Source organism: Calidris pugnax, unplaced genomic scaffold (genome assembly GCF_001431845.1).
Source record: "Calidris pugnax isolate Ruff unplaced genomic scaffold, ASM143184v1 scaffold28, whole genome shotgun sequence".
Taxonomy (NCBI): domain Eukaryota; kingdom Metazoa; phylum Chordata; class Aves; order Charadriiformes; family Scolopacidae; genus Calidris; species Calidris pugnax.
The window spans coordinates 1,011,581-1,029,767 of NW_015090842.1; the positions used below are offsets into that span (position 1 = coordinate 1,011,581).

Here is an 18,187-nt window from a genome sequence, read left to right on the forward strand (position 1 = left end):
GGGGGGGGGGCGGCTCTGAGGGAAGATGAAGGCGGCGGCCATGTTGGGAGCTTCAGGGCGCTTTTGGTGCGGGCTGTGCTGAGGGAGTCTGCGCGGGGAGAGCCGTCGCTGGGGGATCGGCGGAAGGTCGGGCTCGAAGCGGGAGGAGTAGAGCGCCTACTACGACTCTGAGCCGGACTTGTTTAGTCGCTTGATCCCGGCTTCAGGATCGCTCGGCAGGGGAGGAGGAGGGGGGTGTCCCTGACCGAGGAGCCAGCACCATGAGCGGGGGGACGCCCTACATCGGGAGCAAAATCAGCCTTATCTCCAAGGCCGAGATCCGCTATGAAGGGATCTTATACACCATCGACACCGAAAACTCCACTGTGGCGCTAGCCAAGGGTAAGGAGCTGGCGGAACGGAGGACTGGGCCCTGCCGGCCCAGGAGCGCCTCGGGGCGGGGGCGGAGGGGAGCGGGACCGCCGTGCGGGCGGCGGCGCAGGGCCCGTTGGGGAGCGAGCGAGAACCTGGAACAACGGCCGAGTCGTCGGTGGTGTAGTGGTGATGAGGAAGCCTGGGGTGTGAGGGGGAGGCCTACAGTGGGCCAGCCGCAGCTGCGAGGGGGCTTGGCCGAGCTGTGGCAGGAGCCCGCGTAGTTTCGGCCGGAGGCGCGTCCTCCCGCCATCACCTCCCCACCCCCGCGACGGGGCGGCTGCGGCGGGGCCGTGGCCGCTCGCCAGGCTCCGCGGCGGGGGTTGAAGTGGGCGAGGGGCCCCGGGAGCGGCGGCCCCGCGGAGGGCCCTGCTACTCCGGCCGCGGGGAGCGGCACGGAGAGCCCGGAGCGGCCGCGGAACGGAGCTAGGAACGTTACCCGGCGAGGGGCTGCGAAAAGGGGTCCCTCGTAAACGTGAAGCTCTCAGCCGTGGAAGCGTTCCAGAGTTAGTGCGTAAAAGGGAGTAGGAGGGGGAGGCTGAAAAGAGGATTTCTTTGCATCGTAAGAATTCCAGACCTACAGGGTGCAGGGCCGCGTACTGCTGAACTCTTCTCCTGGGGTAGGAGACGACTCGCGTCGAAAGGAGAGATGCAGTGGGTGCCAGGTTATCAACAAAGACGGCTGACCGTGAGCTCCTCGTTTCGGAGGTAGCTGTACGGCACTGTATAAATCCAAATTGAGTACAGACGCTGGTGTGAGAATGTATTGGCCAGATAATATATATATGTGTGTCTATTTGTATAAGAAAGTTAGTAAGATCATGTTTCATGAGAAGAGAGTCAAAGACAGGAGTAAAAAGAGGGTCTTTGAAACTGGACACCCGAAGGACTTTGCTGTTTCTTGTGCGTGATAATGCACGCTCAACATGAGTATATTAGCCATGGCAGTGAATGTGCAATAGAACATTAAGTCAGGTTTTTTAATTACTTCTTTATAATAGATTCTGCAAAACCAAAGTTACTTTACATTTATTGATTCTGTAAAGTATTACTAAATAATCTAAATGCATGTATAAAAGCAAAGAGTTTAGCCATTAGGTAAGGGGAAAAATTGCTCCTTGTGCAAATTAAATATTTGGGACTGAGAATATTCCAAACCCCAGTTCCTGTTGAGTTGATACTTTTCATCTCACATTGGCCTTTTGGTAATTCTCGTTTGTGTGCCATATCACTTTAGCTCCCCCCACTCCCACCCAATAATTATTATTTAAGAAATAGATGCAACGTCTTGTAGTAGACTTGATTCCAGGCTCGCATAGTTCATTTACGGGGCATTTAGCTTTCATGATGTGATTTTTACTTATTTCTAAAGTTGCCTTTAGGTTATATTACCTTGCTGGAATTGCATTATCTGGTTTAAGAGGAGAGCTATTATTTGTTTATATGAGAAAAAGATTGGCACCGTGATTAAGAAATAAATGCTTAGAAATTCCAGTTGCATACTGTGTTTGGTTTGTACAAAAGCATTTACAAGAATCCCATCCTTGAGGAGCTTGTGATAGTCTTGCCCTAAATTAGACAGATTTAGTGCTGACCAAGCCGATTTTGTATGACTTCTCAACAGTGGTGAAGTCATGTTATGGCATATCTGCCGAAGCGTACATATTTAAGATCAAACTACAGTTACAAATCTAATCTACTCTTCTTTCTCATCAGAAATGTAAATCTAAACCATTCAAATTGCTTTAATAAAAACCTTGGCTGAGTTAGCTGAAGAATGTGTGTTTTGTAATATAGTGTCATGATTCAGAAGAGAATAAACCAGTATTTCTAGGCCACCTGGAACCAAAAAATCTTGAGATTAATCTGAAAGCTTGTAACAACCATGTTAGACTGCGAAACAGTTCGCTGTGCTCATGAACAAAATGCTCAACGCTAGACTATTCGAGTTGCTGAATAAATGAAGGACAGCTGTTGGACCACTGAGAGTTACATTTGGAACAACTATAATTAATAGATATTAATGAAATAGCTTTCAGTAATGTAAGTAGTTGTTAAACTTCTGGCACTTCTGGCGTTCTCAACCATCTGTGGTAGTGTTTTCTGTAGTCTAATGGTACATAAAAGAGAAAATTTCCCTGTCTTTCAGAATTTTACACAGTATTAATTGGGTGAAAGACTCAGAAATGTAAACAGAAAAAAGTTAAATTCCTGTGAAGACTTGAGCGTTTCCTATAGTTCAGGGGTGGGAGCAGGAAAAGAAAGGGTTAAATCTTTATCAAGTTCTTATGAAGTTCTGTTTTAGTCAGTTAAGTGACATGTTCCCTCCATGTCCTGAGGTTTAGGATATATGTGCCAAACCAGCACACTGTGCCACAGCAGAAACATTCCTCTTGCCAAGGCCCGCTCCTGCTGCTCACCTCCTGTCAGGCTTCTGGTTAACTCACCACCCTGCCAGAACAGAATGAACTGCTCTGAAGGCAGGAGCCCACCACAGGCTGGCTCCTTCGGGTTAACACCGACTCTGTAACGTGGGGTGCAGGCTTCTGAGCATCTTAACAGGGAAAGGGCTGCGATGTTTTGAAGATAGATGGCGATTGAAAGGACTTGTTCTGGTAGTGGTGGTCTCATTTTAGTTGTCATGCTTCTCATGGGTGTCTTAAGAGTGGGGAAGACTGGTTTCTGCATATGTGTGCTACATATGAAGGAAGGCTGATAGGATTGTGTCAGTGCTGCATATAGAGATGGAACTATGTAATTCACATGATATGGGAACAGAGTTCTCTTTAGCTAGTAGAATATATAGCTTGGCTTCTGATTAACATGGTATTTTTCTGTGTTCATCAACAGGTAATATTTTATGTTGACTAATAGGGAAAGTTGCAATGTTTTCCTTGGATGCCATAGCACTATAATATAGTAACATGCATTAAAAAGCAGTAGAGTAGTAACCTTGAAGTCAGTCAAAATCTGTACAAAAATTTGCTCACAGCACTTTAATATGAAATGAATATGCTTGGGCATGAAGTGGCATAGGTGAATCCTGTTAGGCTCAGCAGTGTTCGTTTCTTTCTAGCAGGCTTCTTAAGTGTGTGTATTTACACTGACAAACCATAAGTTTGCCTTTAACATGTGATTGTTGCCTTTTTGTTTGCAAGTTGTAGAGCCAGTTCAGCTCATTTAAAAAACAAAATAACAAAAAACTTAAAAATGACAAGATTAAATGGATTTACCATAGTCCTGGTAAGTGTTAACGAGAGTATGCTATCTTTCACATGCTTATTTTCATTTCCTCTTACTCTTCAGTATTTTGCTATATATGAACCACTGCACCTCGTTCTGGAGGAAGGATGTACCCCAAGAGCCAGAGCTGGATAGAGCTCTAAGACTGCGTGATGCTTCAGTACCTTGTCTTTTTGATACTCTGGCAACTTAGTAATTCTGATTATGCAAAACTATGGTAAAAGCTATTTCTTTCTAAAATCCTATTGTATTAGCCACCTTTAATATTAGTCTTTTCACTTCAATGAGCTCAGATTGTTAAATTCTAATGCAGGCTAGGAAGGAAGAAACTGTAAAGATAGCTATCCCTTTGCAAAACCTTAAAAGTAACATTCATCTCTTCATGTTATACTACTGTCTGAAGGACCTAGTTGGGATAGACACTGCAAAAATTGAGTAGCCCTTAACTGCTTTCTTAGGTTGTCGCACATGCTATTCTGGTTCCTTGCTTTAGAATGAAATTAGACTCAGGGATGGTTATTTTTGTTGCTTTGGGGTGAGAGGGGAAGGTCGAACCCCAAATCAGAGTAGTTTTCTTACCTCTATCCAGCAGAGCTAGTCTTCATTGGATAAAATTGTCTTTATATTTTGCACAAAGTTGTATTGAAACCAGTTTGGTTTGGGGCAGTGTAGCGGTAGAGTTAGAAAACCCAAACTCTTAGTAGCAACTCTTGATGCGTTTTGTTGCAAAACCATTGATGACCTTATCAGTGTCTTGATGTAGTTGCATAGACAGCTGAATGTCTTCAACATGATTTCTAATTTTTGTTATTGAAAATACTTCCTTTTGATATCTTCATCATTTTATGATGGGGAGAAAGGCAGATTCTTTTTGACAAACAGTAAAATCCCTTTACCTCTTGTAAGGCGTCATTGGATGAAAGTTAGGTGGTTCACGTTTTTTTACTGGTTTAGAATGGAGAAGGGTAATTGCCAGGTGTTAAAACTGTTCCTATATGTGTCTTGTGATGTTGGTATTAATAGTAAAAATATTTATCCATGCAGCATAGCTCTACTTAAAAGAAGTGCTTTCAAAGCAGATTTCTTCCATAGCTCATCAGATTTTTATTTCTATGTAAAGGTGAGATGTGATCCTGTGGTTTGCTGCCCTTTGAGGTGTTGCTACTACTTTACTTCAGCTAGAAAGTAAAATACTTCAGTAACTTACTGATCACACTGTGGCTGGTTTTGTGCACCTTTAGAGACAAAATGGCTATTGGTGCAACCATCTCAGCATGGGACAGAGAACCTATACTAAATCAACTTTGGCTGTACTTTCCAAGACAGCAGGTCAAATGAAGGGCCAAATTAATTAGTTATCTAATACATCAAGTATAGGATGGCCAGAAAGTAAAGTTGGATCTGCAGTCAAGACAGTGAAATAGAAAGGTGTGATGAATATAAAAAGCAACAGAATGAGCTACAGTAATACACACGACCAGTTGATAATGTTGTTAAGCTGTTCTTTGTTAATTTCTGTAAATTCTTCAGATATCTTTTTTCTGTAGAAGAAGAGACAGATGTCTCTTATAACGAAAGACCTGCAGTTCACTTAACAGCATATGCCTTTTTACAGTGCTTACATTTTATAGTACTATTCAGAGCAGACTTTCAGATGCACAGAAATAGAAAAGTTGATTAAATTTCGGCTAGTAGATGATAAAGTATGAACAAAATAATTGTAACTGCTTAATGTTACTTTTCATTGTAGTGTGGAGTTGATCTCTTTACCCCTGAATTATGCTTCTCAGAAAGATCTGTAATACTTGACTGATAAGCTCTGTTCATGCAGTACTAGAAGAAGCAACAGTGATGGAAGACGGTTGTGCAGCCTGAGAAATGACTCGGTATCACTTTATACAGCTCTACAGGAAACTGCTTTTCTTGACTAATGGTTTTATGGCTGCAAATGAGTGCCTAATGATGTCTCCAAATTGTTGATGCATCTGAAAATGGAGGGAAAACTAATTCTGGTAAATTAAAGGAAAATACGGATATTTTCTCAGCATAACCTGTAGTACCTTACAAAACAAACAAAAACCTCTTACAAGGCTAAAGAAAAGACAGTCCTGAGGAATTGTTAAAGCTGCAGCAAGTTGATATTTAGTAGAACGTGACTGTCTTTTTTTTTTTTTTCCCTCTCTGGTTTCAATTAATTCTTTGGGTTTTGCTTATAAAACTCTGCCTCTTGGAGACATATCTCTTCTTCAGATTTTTTTTGTTTATTTCATTTTATGTTCACCTACGGTCTTATGGTGAGGAAAGGTCTTGTAGTGCATAGGAAGAAGCATGATAAGCTATGTCACTGTGCAATCTGGAAACTCTTGGAATTCAGCAAAGTCCATACAAACAAATGTAAGGTCTTGGCAGGTTGCACTCTCTGCAGGTTTGCTTGGGAAGAAGATTGTACCCCTGTGACTTTACTTAATTTGGCAGAGATCATATGAAATTTACACTAGCAAGAGGAACGCATTTTACTTAGTGAAAATTGTCAATAAACCTTTGCTTTAGGTATTTTTTAATATTCTAGTTTCTAATAGTATTAGCATATTTTTATTTTCCTGATTTGCATGTGCAGAGTATGAAGTATGTAAACTCGCGTAGTACTTGCGTCACAGGGCTGACTGACCTACCTTTATTGGTGTTCTTGTTGTTATAATGTCCAGAAAGTGTTAACTTCAGCAAAAAACTGCTTTGCCGCTTCCCCTTACCCTCACAAAACAGTTGAAATAATCAGCATGTGAGTGATAGCATAAGTGAGATATTTAAGGAATAGAAGAGGTGTTTTTCTGCTTGGTTTTTAACTGAAATTTTAAGGTCAAATTACTTGTTTATATCTGAGCAATTGATAGTGGCAAAGAATATGCTGCTTATTTGATAAGCTTTTTTTCTCAGCAGAATTTTATCCTTTTCATTTAAAGCTGTTGGTCTCTGCAGTATATTTGGAACCTTTTTGTTGAATGTGGCTGTTTTGTTTTGGTTTTTTTCCTCCCTTCCCAATTTTGCAGTTCGTTCCTTTGGCACAGAAGATAGACCAACTGATAGACCTATACCACCTCGAGATGAAGTCTTTGAGTATATTATATTCCGTGGCAGTGACATTAAAGACCTAACTGTCTGTGAGCCACCAAAGCCTCAATGTTCTTTGCCACAGGACCCTGCTATTGTTCAGGTAAGTTAAAACATATTTTTAGATGTTTGTTGCTGAAGTTGTAACCTGGTAGCTTTAAGTGCTCTCTAGCTGATTCATTAAAAGTTAAAATGTTTGTTGCTGTAAAGTTCACAGCCCAATGTAAAGAACTCTGGAAGGATTTTCCTCTTTTAAATAGTGTCTTTAACTGTGAAAATCAGGGTTGAAATCTGACTAGCACAGTGCACTGGAGACCAAAGCTGCCACTTTTCCAAAACCAACTATTGACTTTTGGTGCTTTCTAAGCTGTATGTGTACTTGTGAAAATGTTTTCTGCTAACTGTTACCTGTTTTGGGGTTTCATTCGGAGTAATGTGTGCAATTTGGCGGTTTTGTGCTGTCTCTGCTTGTGTGTTAAAGCAGTTAAATTCTTGATATTAAAGAATTTTATGAATGTTAAGGTCTTTTATGTATATTAGCTGCAGTGGTGGTGTTAGGATAAATTTAACAAGTAGTTTTAGAGTTTGGGCATTTTTTGCCTTGCAGAACTTTTTGCTACATTTTGTGTAAACGTGAATTTCTGCAAGTGTGCTTTGTCTTTAGTCTTCACTAGGTTCTTCGACTACATCTTCATTCCAGTCCGTGGGCTCCTATGGTCCTTTTGGCAGAATGCCTGCCTACAGCCAGTTCAGTCCAAGCCCGCTGGTGGGGCAGCAGTTTGGCGCTGTTGGAGTTGGTATGTTCATTCTTATTATTTGGTATTTTCCTATAAGTGAAGTTACATGTGTGTGCATAGACAGAAATCCATACTTATAATTCCATCAACTTCTTATCCTGAGGGCAGATCCAAAGCCATCAATCTGTATCAGTCCCACAGCTTAGCTCAAAAGTAAAGAGTTTTTCGTAGCCTTTGCAGCTCAAATCAAAGGAATTATGATTGAGAACAAAACACTCTATCTCAGAGGGATGAGTGGGGAAATGTTCCTGTATTCATGAGTTCATTCTTTTTCATATTGATACATATATATATTCATTACATTCATTATGTATTCATTGTATTTCACAAGTGATGAACCCATGAGCAGCATGGGTTAGCATCCTTTATACCACAGGTGTGCTCTGAGACTCATCACCAACTTTCATTCCTCCCTTAAAGTTTTTTATTTCATCTAAAAGGCTTTTCACCTAGGAACTGACATTCTTGTAACTGTTATGGTGACAGTGTCAGTCCTGGTGCTGACAATGTTAGCTGTCTGAAAGGAAGGCTGTAGGATTTGCCATAACTTGGTATCAGTTAATAAAATATGGCAGTCATATTTTTGTTTGAAAAGTGTTAAGTGGAAATACAGAGCAATAACACTTGTTAATTACTCTGTAAGATGCTTTCATGACTATACTATGTTAAAGTTAGCAGTGCGGGGCTTTTTTGATAAAAAGCATCAAGATATTACAGTCTTCGCAACTTCCTATGAATACATACGTTACGTTAAATTTAAAGTGTGTGGGAAGGGCGGACTCAAGTGTATTCTAGAGTAACTGCCTAATTAGGCTTCACTAGTCATTTAGTGCTTATTTAGGAAAAAAAAGTCTTAACCCCAGGTTTACAACTATATTATTTCTTTCAAAGCAGGAGGTTCTTTGACATCTTTTGGAACGGACTCTTCAGGCAGTGCTAGCATGTCCCAAAGCACTGCAGTTGGTTCTGCATTTACAACAGATGGAAGATCACTAAAAACACAGATGTCTCAAGGTAGGTCTTCTTGAAGAACTCTTTGATTTTTTTTTTTTTTGACCTATCACACCCAGTTCTAGCATGACCAGAAAAGCAAACCAAACAGCTGAATTCTGTCATGAAAACAACTGATACTAAAGCTGGAAAGCACTGCGAGTCTTTGTACTTGCCCTTTAAATGTGTTTTCCTACATCTGGGCATGCTGCACAGGTAACTTTTCACAACACATTTGTTGTTATCTAAAGCATCTATACTGAGAGGTAGGACTTAATTCAGTTGAATAATGTTAGCAAATAGGTGCATATGGCAATGCAACAACTAGTTTTATTGATAAATAAAAACTTGACAAAACTCAAGATACTTCATGCTGATGGAATTGGAAAGTCCTTCAGTCTGCAGTTTTCTTAATTGTATTTTTTCATTTTATGTATATTTATATAAATCATACCAACAGCAGACCTGATTCCCTGTAGAGATAGTGACATGAGAGTTAACTCAGCTTAGTAGTAATAGCAACTGTATGGCTAGTTTGTATAATATAGGAGAAAGAAAGCAGAAGCAAACCCAAAATTCTTGATGCTTTTTTGAGTGGCAAAGAAAAAAGAAACTAAATGTTGAGCACCTTCAACCTCACTTGTCATGCAAATGTGTTAAGGTTGCTCCTCAAAATCCAAAAGGCGTTATTTCCTGCTCTTCTATTCTTCATTGCTGCGAGTAAAATTGTGTGCTAAGGTATATTCCTGTTGTTATTTTTAAGGTTATGCAGTTACGTTAAAAGGCTAGTGTCACTTAGAGCAAACAGGGTTTTTCCCTAATTGTAGTTGGGATTTGTACACCAGTACGGAATGCTTTCTAGGATTAGTTGAGCGGATTACCAAAAATAGGTTCTGCGTTTATTGAAGGAGGAGAAAACATAAGCTGGGGATTTACTGTTTCTCTGGTGAAAGAGGAGCTTGGTTTTCTATAGGTGAAATTAAAACCTGTATGATTCTCGGACTTCATGTCTGACACATCCTTCAGATGAACATATATTCTGCCATAAAATTTCCCATGGGGCACCAAGAAGTTTTTTCAGTGTCTCTTTGCTTTTAAAAATATTTATTATCTTTGTAGATTCTAAATGTGTTGTGGTGGTTGTTTTTATTTATTTATTTGGGTTTTGTGTTCTTTTGTTCAGCTTTTTTATGGGATGCAACATTATTCTTTTCTTCTACTTACTGAAACTTGAGTCTTATTCTAATTTCTTAGTAGATTTACTTATGTGGTGTCATAAACTTGTCTGGCTGGATCAAATGTCTCTGTTCTAAACATGCTTCTGGCTCCAGTCAGTCATGCTGCAAATGGAAATGTGTGAACAGCACTTTGTGGGGAGGCTTTTGTAGCTCCTCCATCTGCATTATGCCTGGTACTGGCTGTCACTGTTGGTTTATGTTGTGGTGATCATACAACAGGGCTTGCTGGATGAAATGAAATTTCAGTGTCATGGCTGGATCTCTGGCTTTAGGAGCAGCCACTTCCCACTTGGCTTTCCAGGGAGGCAGAAGGAGTATTTTACCTCCAGTCAATCAAAAAATTTCATTCCATAGCTAAATGCACATCATGGATGGGTTGGTAGGGATTAATTGCCCTACCCATTTTTTTCTTTTAGACTGGGGGAAAGGGAATTGCTAAATATCCTTCATTCTGGATTAGTGGATCTGAGGGTGTAGAAATATTTCTTCTTTAGACACAGCGTTCTTGACTGGTAAGGCAGATAAACCTGTCAGTCTAGACTGGGTGAGACCAGTAACTCACATCTGTGGATGAGAAATAACTCTTTGGGTTTTGGTTTGGTTTTGGTTTTCCCCAGGTCGTTCAAGCCCTCAGCTAGACCATTTGAGGAGGAGCCCCACCATGGAACAAGCCGTGCAAACAGCTTCAGCCCACTTGCCCACTCCGGCACCAGTTGGGAGGAGGAGTCCTGTACCAGCCAGGCCTTTGGTGTCTGCTAGCCAAAAATCCTTAGAGAATCAAGAGCACAGACGAGGTAGCTTTTGGATAATTTTCATACAGCTTATTTTCTTCCATACACATAAGAAGTGCTCTTAAAAAGAGTAACATCTAGGAATTTTCCTGCTGTCCGTTACTAGTAGACTGGCCAGCAGAGATTTGAATTACATATATTTCTTTTTAAAGCCAAGCATGTATTCTAATTTTTTTTTTCCTTTTATGAAGTTAAACTTGTGGTTTACTTTTATAGGTTTGGATTTTTTTGAGATCTGAACTATATAACTATAAACAAAAGTATGATCAAAAATACGTAATTGGATAAACAAATCATTTTTTTATTTCCAACTTTAGCTGAAGCACACAAGGTTTCAAGATCAGAAAATGAACTCAGAAATGAAAACAAACGACAAATTGGTAAATCTTGTTTTGAGAAATAGTTACCATTATTTTCAGACTTCATTAAGTTTTTTAAAAGTCTGCTAAAATACAGCATTGTGTATAGTTTGCAAAGTGCTAGGATTTTGTTTTTAACGTCCAGAGATCTTGCCGTTCAGATTACGGTAATAAAGAATCTACGTACTTAGAATGCTTTCACATGGTTGTTTCTAGTGGCTAACAGTATGTTTGCATTTGATCAGAATAATACAAGCAAAAAAAGCCAACATTAAAGAGAAAATCTCTTCTGGTTGCTCTATATTAAGTGATTTGAATAAAAATACACCACCAAGCAGTATTCATGGATTTATAAACACCATAGCATGAAATAAAATCTGTTACTTTTCTACAAAAATACATGACTGAAAAGCCACTAATGTTATAGCTCTTCTTCAGAAAGCTTTTAATGACTCCTAGAAAGTTGTTTGGTACTATTATGCTTTCTGTGTCACTGCCCTAATTGTAAGTGAACTTACAAATTACAAGCTGCTCCAACAGGATTTTTAGCAGCAGAAGTGCAGGAAGAAGTGCATGAAGCCTGAACCTGTTACCCCAGAAATTAAAAAACAAAACAAAAAACGCCACCCGAAAAAACAACCACCCCCACTCCCACTGCTCTCAAAATAAAACCAATCTGCAAACCAAAACCAAACAGAATTTCCCTCTCTCAGTTCCAGGCGCACCTTCAGCACGGAGAGGCCGGGGAGGCCACAGAGGAGGCCGAGGAAGATTTGGGATTAGGAGGGAAGGTCCAATGAAGTTTGAGAAGGACTTTGACTTTGAAAGTGCAAATGCACAGTTCAACAAGGAGGAAATTGATAGAGAATTTCATAATAAACTTAAACTAAAAGGTAAATCAATTTTTGCTTTCGATTTCAGCATGGAAAAGCTCTATCTTGCTGGTTTAATGCTAACTTGGAGAAGACCTTCTAAAAGATATACTCTACCAGGTCTTATTTACGGTCATTAAAAAATAAAAATTAAAAAAAATCAACAAAAGAGTAAACTGAGATTATCTATCTAGTTAATTTAATACCTGGGTCAGTATTCTGGTTTTGAAAGAACTTTAGCAAATTGCATACATCGTGTTTGAACAAGGCTGTTGGTTAAAAATGCAGATTACTTGAGCAGAAGTCCTGATAGAGTGAGTCTGCTTTTGAGTTCTGGAAAACATGCAATAAAAGAAAACACGTATGTTATGTTTTCAATTATTAATAGACCAAAGCCAATCACAAAGACATGAGTTTAGGATCAGAACTTTGCTGGAGGATGCATGGGAACTTCCATCTAAGAAAGCTTTTGTAATTTCTCTGCTTTTGCCTTTTCCGGAGAAGCAGAGGAGTAGTTCAGATCCGTACTGCCAGCACTTCAGGTTTAGTTTTCTAGCAGGCTTCTGTCTTAATTACCTCATTTTCTTGTGACCAGCCACCTGCTCATTACACTGCTGCTATTTTAGGGCGAAATTGTTACAGGCTAATACAAGGAGTTACTATTTCAGTAAATGATTGGCTAAAAGCTGGAAAACACGAGGTATGAATAAATGCTCAGATTTCAGTGTTGAGAAAAACTACCAATAGAGTCCCATAGGAGTTGTTCTCTGGTACTTGCCTGTTTTTCTGAATCATTTTTAAATGAGTGACAGTTTGATGTTGATACTAATTTTTTTCAGAGGAATAAAAAGGAAAGGGAAGGCTAACCATAAAGAGCTATAGAAATATTTTATGAGGCAGTAAGTTTTGTGTGCGTTGTGGAAAGGTTGAGCTGGTTATCTGAAGTTTATGCACAGTATCGTGAGATTGAAGCTGTGAGTATTTAGGATCAAGGCTGTAAGATGGTAATAGCTAGTTCTGTCGAAACATCCCCTTTTTCAGTACCAGTCAAAACAGTAACTTGAACTTCAGGCATTATTAGGAAAGAAATGTATGATAAAGTCAGTTCACAGCATAATATCTTGATTCCTGGCTCTGTGTCTCAGGAGATAACATCAAAGCCAGGAGACAAAGGAGAAGGGTAACAGGGATGAGCAAAGACATGGAATGGCTTTTATATGAGGAATGGCTGAGTGAGGCTTTTAAGTCTGGAAAGCAGGTAGCTAGGAGGCTATAAAATAGATGGCTATCGCATCTCTGCTACCGCAGGTTTTTTTGCTAATTAAACTCACAGAGAATATAGAGGATATCAAACCTCCAGACAGCAGCAGCAAAACACCCTAATTTATGTGTCAAGTTATTTGACTTCCACGTGGAATTTTGGAGGTGTTTTTGTAATTTTGAGCATTTGGTATAGTTTGTGCCTGCCTAGGAATAAGTTAACAGTGCTGTTTTGTTTAGTGTGGTGGTCTGGAAGGCTTCTGTTTTCTTTTATTTTCTAGAGGATAAACTTGAGAAACCAGAGAAGCCTGTAAATGGAGAAGACAAAGGTGACTCAGGTGTTGATACCCAAAATAGTGAAGGGAATGCGGATGAGGAAGATCCACTTGGACCCAACTGCTACTATGACAAAACCAAATCCTTCTTTGATAACATCTCCTGTGATGACAATAGGTATGGGCTGGTGGAGGAGGCTTGTTAGGCATCTTAGTGCCTGCTGCTGCCATAAGGCAGTCTCAGCACTACTCCTTACTACTCCTTACCATCTACTCTGAGTGGAAAAGAGTACAGCTTACTGCCACATGCAGCAGGCAAAAATAAAATGGGAATATGGAGCACAACATTTCTTTGTGGGCAAGTGCAATATGTTATTAGGAAGATGTTTTCAAATGTAGATTTAGAACCAAACTTCTAGAACTGAGTGTACATACTCTGGAATCTTCAGATTTACTTACTAAAAAGGGGGTTTTGTTTTGCTTTGCTACTAAATTACCACTTTAGTTAAATCAATTATGGCTGTGCTTTGGTAATGGTTTCTGAGTAGATGACATTACTGCCTTGGCCAGTAGTATTGTTTAATGGGAAGATGGCATTTCAGGAAAAGCACGGCTTATCTTTTGCTGTTGCCTTTTTATTGGTCAAGCCGATGCAGATGCTGACCTATTTTGAGTGATGGGGGGAGGGAGGATTGTTTTGTTGTGCTGACTGCTAGATAAAATAACCTCAGTAACTGCAAACTCTTACTTTCTCTTGCTTGTTTTAAATTATGGACAGCTGTTATTTATTATTCATTTGATGCCATGTGCAGAGGATACAGACTGTGTCTTTCTATTTGGGAAACTTACAGCATTATTAATATATAATTAATGATACTGTAACACATCCCTTTTCATTGAGTTAAATGAGTTGTGGCAGACATCTAGATTCTTGCAGAAGGGATAATTTGGAGATGTACCATGTGATTAATGTATTATGTTTTTTTTCATTTAATGGCCTTTCTGGTAAAACTAAGCCAGGCGATCTTCCTTCTGAAGCGTGTTCTAAAACAATCCTTGTTCCTTTTGTGCGGCAGGGAACGGCGACCCACCTGGGCTGAGGAGAGAAGACTAAATGCTGAGACCTTTGGAATCCCTCTGCGTCCCAATCGCGGCCGTGGAGGGTTCAGAGGCAGAGGGGGGATTGGCTTCCGAGGTGGAAGAGGGCGAGGAGGTGGAAGAGGTGGCTTCACTGCCCCCCGAGGATTTCGTGGTGGATTCAGAGGAGGCCGTGGAGGCAGGGAGTTTGCTGACTTTGAATATAGGGTAAAATACATTTAATCTTACTATGATCTGGTCTGCTGCTCTTGGATACTAGTGGTAAAAGAATTCCTGCTTTTAGATTTGATGTTCAACTAGAATTTCTTGAATAGTATTTTGCAGATACTCTGAGCTGCTTAATTGAAAATCTGTTAATGCTGAAATTTTAGTTACAGAGCATCATTTTACTATCAACAGCAGCCAAAACTGAAAGCTACCTTTATTCACATGCCCTAAATATTTGTTTTGTAGCTGCAATTGAGGATGGAAAGCAAATAAAGTAAAAGTTCTGCAGATCTAATACAAATGTTAGAAATGTGAATTGCAAGCATTTTTCGAAGTGTTATAGTAAAATATTAAGATTGAGAGGGAGTAATTGAACTTACTTCAGGTGTGCAACAAGCTCTTTTGAAGTCTTTGTGAATGAGCTGGCAAAAGCCTATAGACTTCCAAGATCCTATATAACCCCTAAAATAGAGTCATTGAAGTTACTTAAACATACTGATGACCTTTTGCAAAAAGGAAGATAAATATCTGAGTTCTATAAGGTCCTGTTAAATGCTTTTTTTGTTTTTCTAACTGTGACTTCACACAGTTACATGCAGTGGCTGCTGGAAAGCTAAGGCAGGACTGATGTTTTTCAGTCAGTCATTCAGTGAAAAGGAAGTGTGAGAGATAAGGCATAAAAGCCTTAGGAAAAAATAGATCGCTGTCCATCCCATAGAGAAAGTGGTTTTAAAAGATTAATATAAGTACTACTACATTATCTTTAGTTAAGGGAACTTTAAGCTTCATTCATCTTTAAGCATTACATGCAAGCCACCGTGTGGCCGGCTGCAGTAACCTGATGAACAAACACGCTTTCATCATCACAGAACCATAGGAATAGTCATCTCTTCTCCAAGAGCTGTGATGGCTAAAAAGCAGAATCTTCCTTTACAGCAGAGTTACATGATTTGTTGCTTTTGCAACACTGTTAAGACATCCGATTCTCTGTTTGTTGAACTTCACTCTTTCCACCAGCCATCCAGAGGAAGGACAGAGCTGGCTGTCAGCCCCAGCCAGTGAAGTGGGGTGTTCTGTGCCTGCAGTACCTGTGGGGCAATCAACAGAAATTCTCCTCCTTACCAAAGCTCATTGATCATTCAGATGATGTAAATCAGCAGAGCTCAGTTGGCTGCAGAACCGAAATCCTATAATAATTCCAGTGCAGGCTGTTTTTCTTGGCATGAAGCGCGTATATTCAACTTGAATGATAGCTTGCTAAGGAACAGCAATAATACTGGATCAGTAACAAATACAGTTAACCAGATTGGTGCAAGTAAATGTAGCCTTTTACAATTCTGACCAGGACGGAAAAACTTTTTCTAGTAGTTTACTGCATGAGCAGTTAGAGCTTTGCAAAACAAAATCTTTGTTTTCTGTTTGAAGATTTTTTTTTTTTTTTAATTTAAAAAGAAAAGGGGGGGGGAGCTTTCTCGTCACAGATTTCTGACCATCTCTCAGATATTCCTTCATTAGTTTGCAATAATTAGTCCTGTGATTAGAAGACACTTTTGGTAGCTGAGCATGCATTGAAGTGAGGGGCTGAAGATTGATGATGTGAATTTCTGAGGGAACTAATTGCTTAGCCTTCTAGATAGCAGGAGGGGTGAGGAGCGGGGACTCGTCAAAGTGAGGAGCTGCTTGATGGCCTGGGTGTCCCAGGCCCAGGGGCTGTGAGGAGATGCTGCTCTGCTCCCATAGGGAACTGTCCTTTCCCAGTGCGGAAGACAAGGAAGTTCAGCACCTCTTCTCCCAGTGCTGTTCCCGGGTGAATTTGTGGGGTTTGTTCTGCAAAATTAACTTTTATCATTCTGCTGTTGTTCCCTCTAGAAAGACAACAAAGTTGCTGCATAGTCTACGAGAAAGCTGAAACCGGGTGAACGTCTAGATCTTCTCGATCCAGAGAGCTAGTTTCAATCTCTGCAAAGAATGAAGTTAATTTGCTGTATACTTGTCACCAGCACTGGGATTTAACTATTTAATTTCAAAGGGGTGTAATGCAGTTACTTTTGAAAAATGGCCATCTTTGAAAACAGTGAGCATTAAATATATTTGAGACAGAAGGATAAGTAATTTCTTATGTATAGTTAATTATAAAGCAGTACTTCGATGGAGTTTAAGTATTTTTTCATCACTGAAAGGATTTTTCTTATTACTAAACTGTATTTGATAATTGCTTCAAGTTGTAAGGACAATTGTATGCAGAAGGCCGTCGATACTGTGAGTGTTTTGATCCACTGAAGGTTGTTTTTTGGAAATCCTGTAATATCCCTTTTGAGATAGTTGTACTTTTATCAACTAGGGTGCTGGACAGTAGGAAAACTTGCTTTGTCAGTCAGATATGTACACACAGTAAATACTGTTTCTTAGGCAAAGGAAACTTTTTATATAGTTGTAAAATTCCATTATATCCCATTGCCAAAGAAACATTACAAACTTTGTATAGCTGTATAAAAAGCGACTAATTTTTTAAAGAATAAACATTTTTAAGTCGGCAAACATACTGTGTTATTGCAAAAGTTGATATGCTGAAGAACACTGAATTAGTTGGGTTTTTTTCTTTAGCAGCTTTTCAGGCTTAAGTGTTTGATTTTATATTTGGGCTATAATGAAGATTTGAAAATGTTCTTCCATTACACGAAACTGGATACACTTTTCACTTCTCTTGCAAGAATTTGATTTTTTTTGTAGTTTCTGGCATATCACAGGATTTGACCAAATTAAGGAGCTATTTTCAAATGAGGAGAAAAATAAATTTTCGTATGTCAAAACTTGCGATTAATTTTACTTAGTGATAAATATTAACTTTTTTTAATAATGGACCAGGCACACGAGTTAGTGAATCTCCTGGAATGCCTGGGCCAAAAGTATGTCTCCGTTTGTCAATTCTTGAAATGTTAACTTTGTTGTAATACCTGTAGGCATAAGCAATTTAAAGAATTCTTAGTGTTTGAAGTTGTTTGCATTTTGATAGACCGTAGCTCGGAGACAGGGGCGCTCTGGCTCAGACCGTGAATTCACAGATGACAGAGTATGGACTTTTTGCCAATTCTGAATGACTGGTTACACCTTTCCTTTTTTTTCTTTTGATATGCTGAAATAGAAACCTGGTCATTTGTGTCTGTATATGTATATGAAGGCCACAGGAATAAAGGGATCCAAAGATTAAAATGTTTTGATCTAATTTGCTGATTTATTTTTTATTTTATCTTCAAAATGTTCAGTGGTGATAAAAGGATGTGGAAAAACTGCACTGTTGGAAAATCGGAGTATTTAAAAGTGGTTGATAGAATCTTAATTTTATAACTTTTGTATAGCACTACAAGGAAGTATTTTGTAATTGGTTTCCTTATTAAGGTCAAGTAGAAGTTAGGTAATATTGTTTAGTAATGTTTTTTTGGGGTTTTTTTGCATGTTGACGACTGCCTTTTTGGGATCCACTGATCATGACTCTTGAACCGCTGGAGGGGGGGGGATTTGTTTGACCGTAGAGACGAGT

The 18,187-nt window shown here is 39.5% G+C and overlaps 1 protein-coding gene across 4 annotated transcripts; it reads left to right on the top strand.

The window, feature by feature from the left end:
• Positions 1-6: 6 nt before the first annotated feature.
• LSM14A (LSM14A mRNA processing body assembly factor) lies at positions 7-17,872 on the top strand. 4 transcript variants are annotated; one of them, XM_014942376.1, is made up of 10 exons: positions 7-381; positions 6,702-6,865; positions 7,427-7,559; positions 8,451-8,573; positions 10,405-10,581; positions 10,896-10,958; positions 11,651-11,830; positions 13,351-13,522; positions 14,421-14,649; positions 16,519-17,872. In XM_014942376.1, exons 1-10 carry the CDS (start codon positions 261-263, stop codon positions 16,540-16,542), a joined length of 1,386 nt encoding a protein of 461 aa, XP_014797862.1. In that variant the 5' UTR covers positions 7-260; the 3' UTR covers positions 16,543-17,872. The 4 variants fall into 4 exon arrangements, with proteins under 4 accessions (XP_014797862.1, XP_014797863.1, XP_014797864.1 ...); XM_014942377.1 differs by having other exon boundaries at positions 8,454-8,573; XM_014942378.1 differs by lacking the exon at positions 10,896-10,958.
• The last annotated feature ends 315 nt before the right edge of the window (positions 17,873-18,187 follow it).

What these genes read in the sequence shown, in the direction of transcription:
- LSM14A (XM_014942376.1), top strand. Translation starts at nt 261, where the DNA reads ATGAGCGGGGGGACGCCCTACATCGGGAGCAAAATCAGCCTTATCTCC. An exon ending in GTTTGGCGCTGTTGGAGTTG is followed by an intron (nt 7,560 to 8,450) that starts GTATGTTCATTC and finishes TTTCTTTCAAAG; the next exon opens with CAGGAGGTTCTTTGACATCT. An exon ending in TGAAAACAAACGACAAATTG is followed by an intron (nt 10,959 to 11,650) that starts GTAAATCTTGTT and finishes TCCCTCTCTCAG; the next exon opens with TTCCAGGCGCACCTTCAGCA.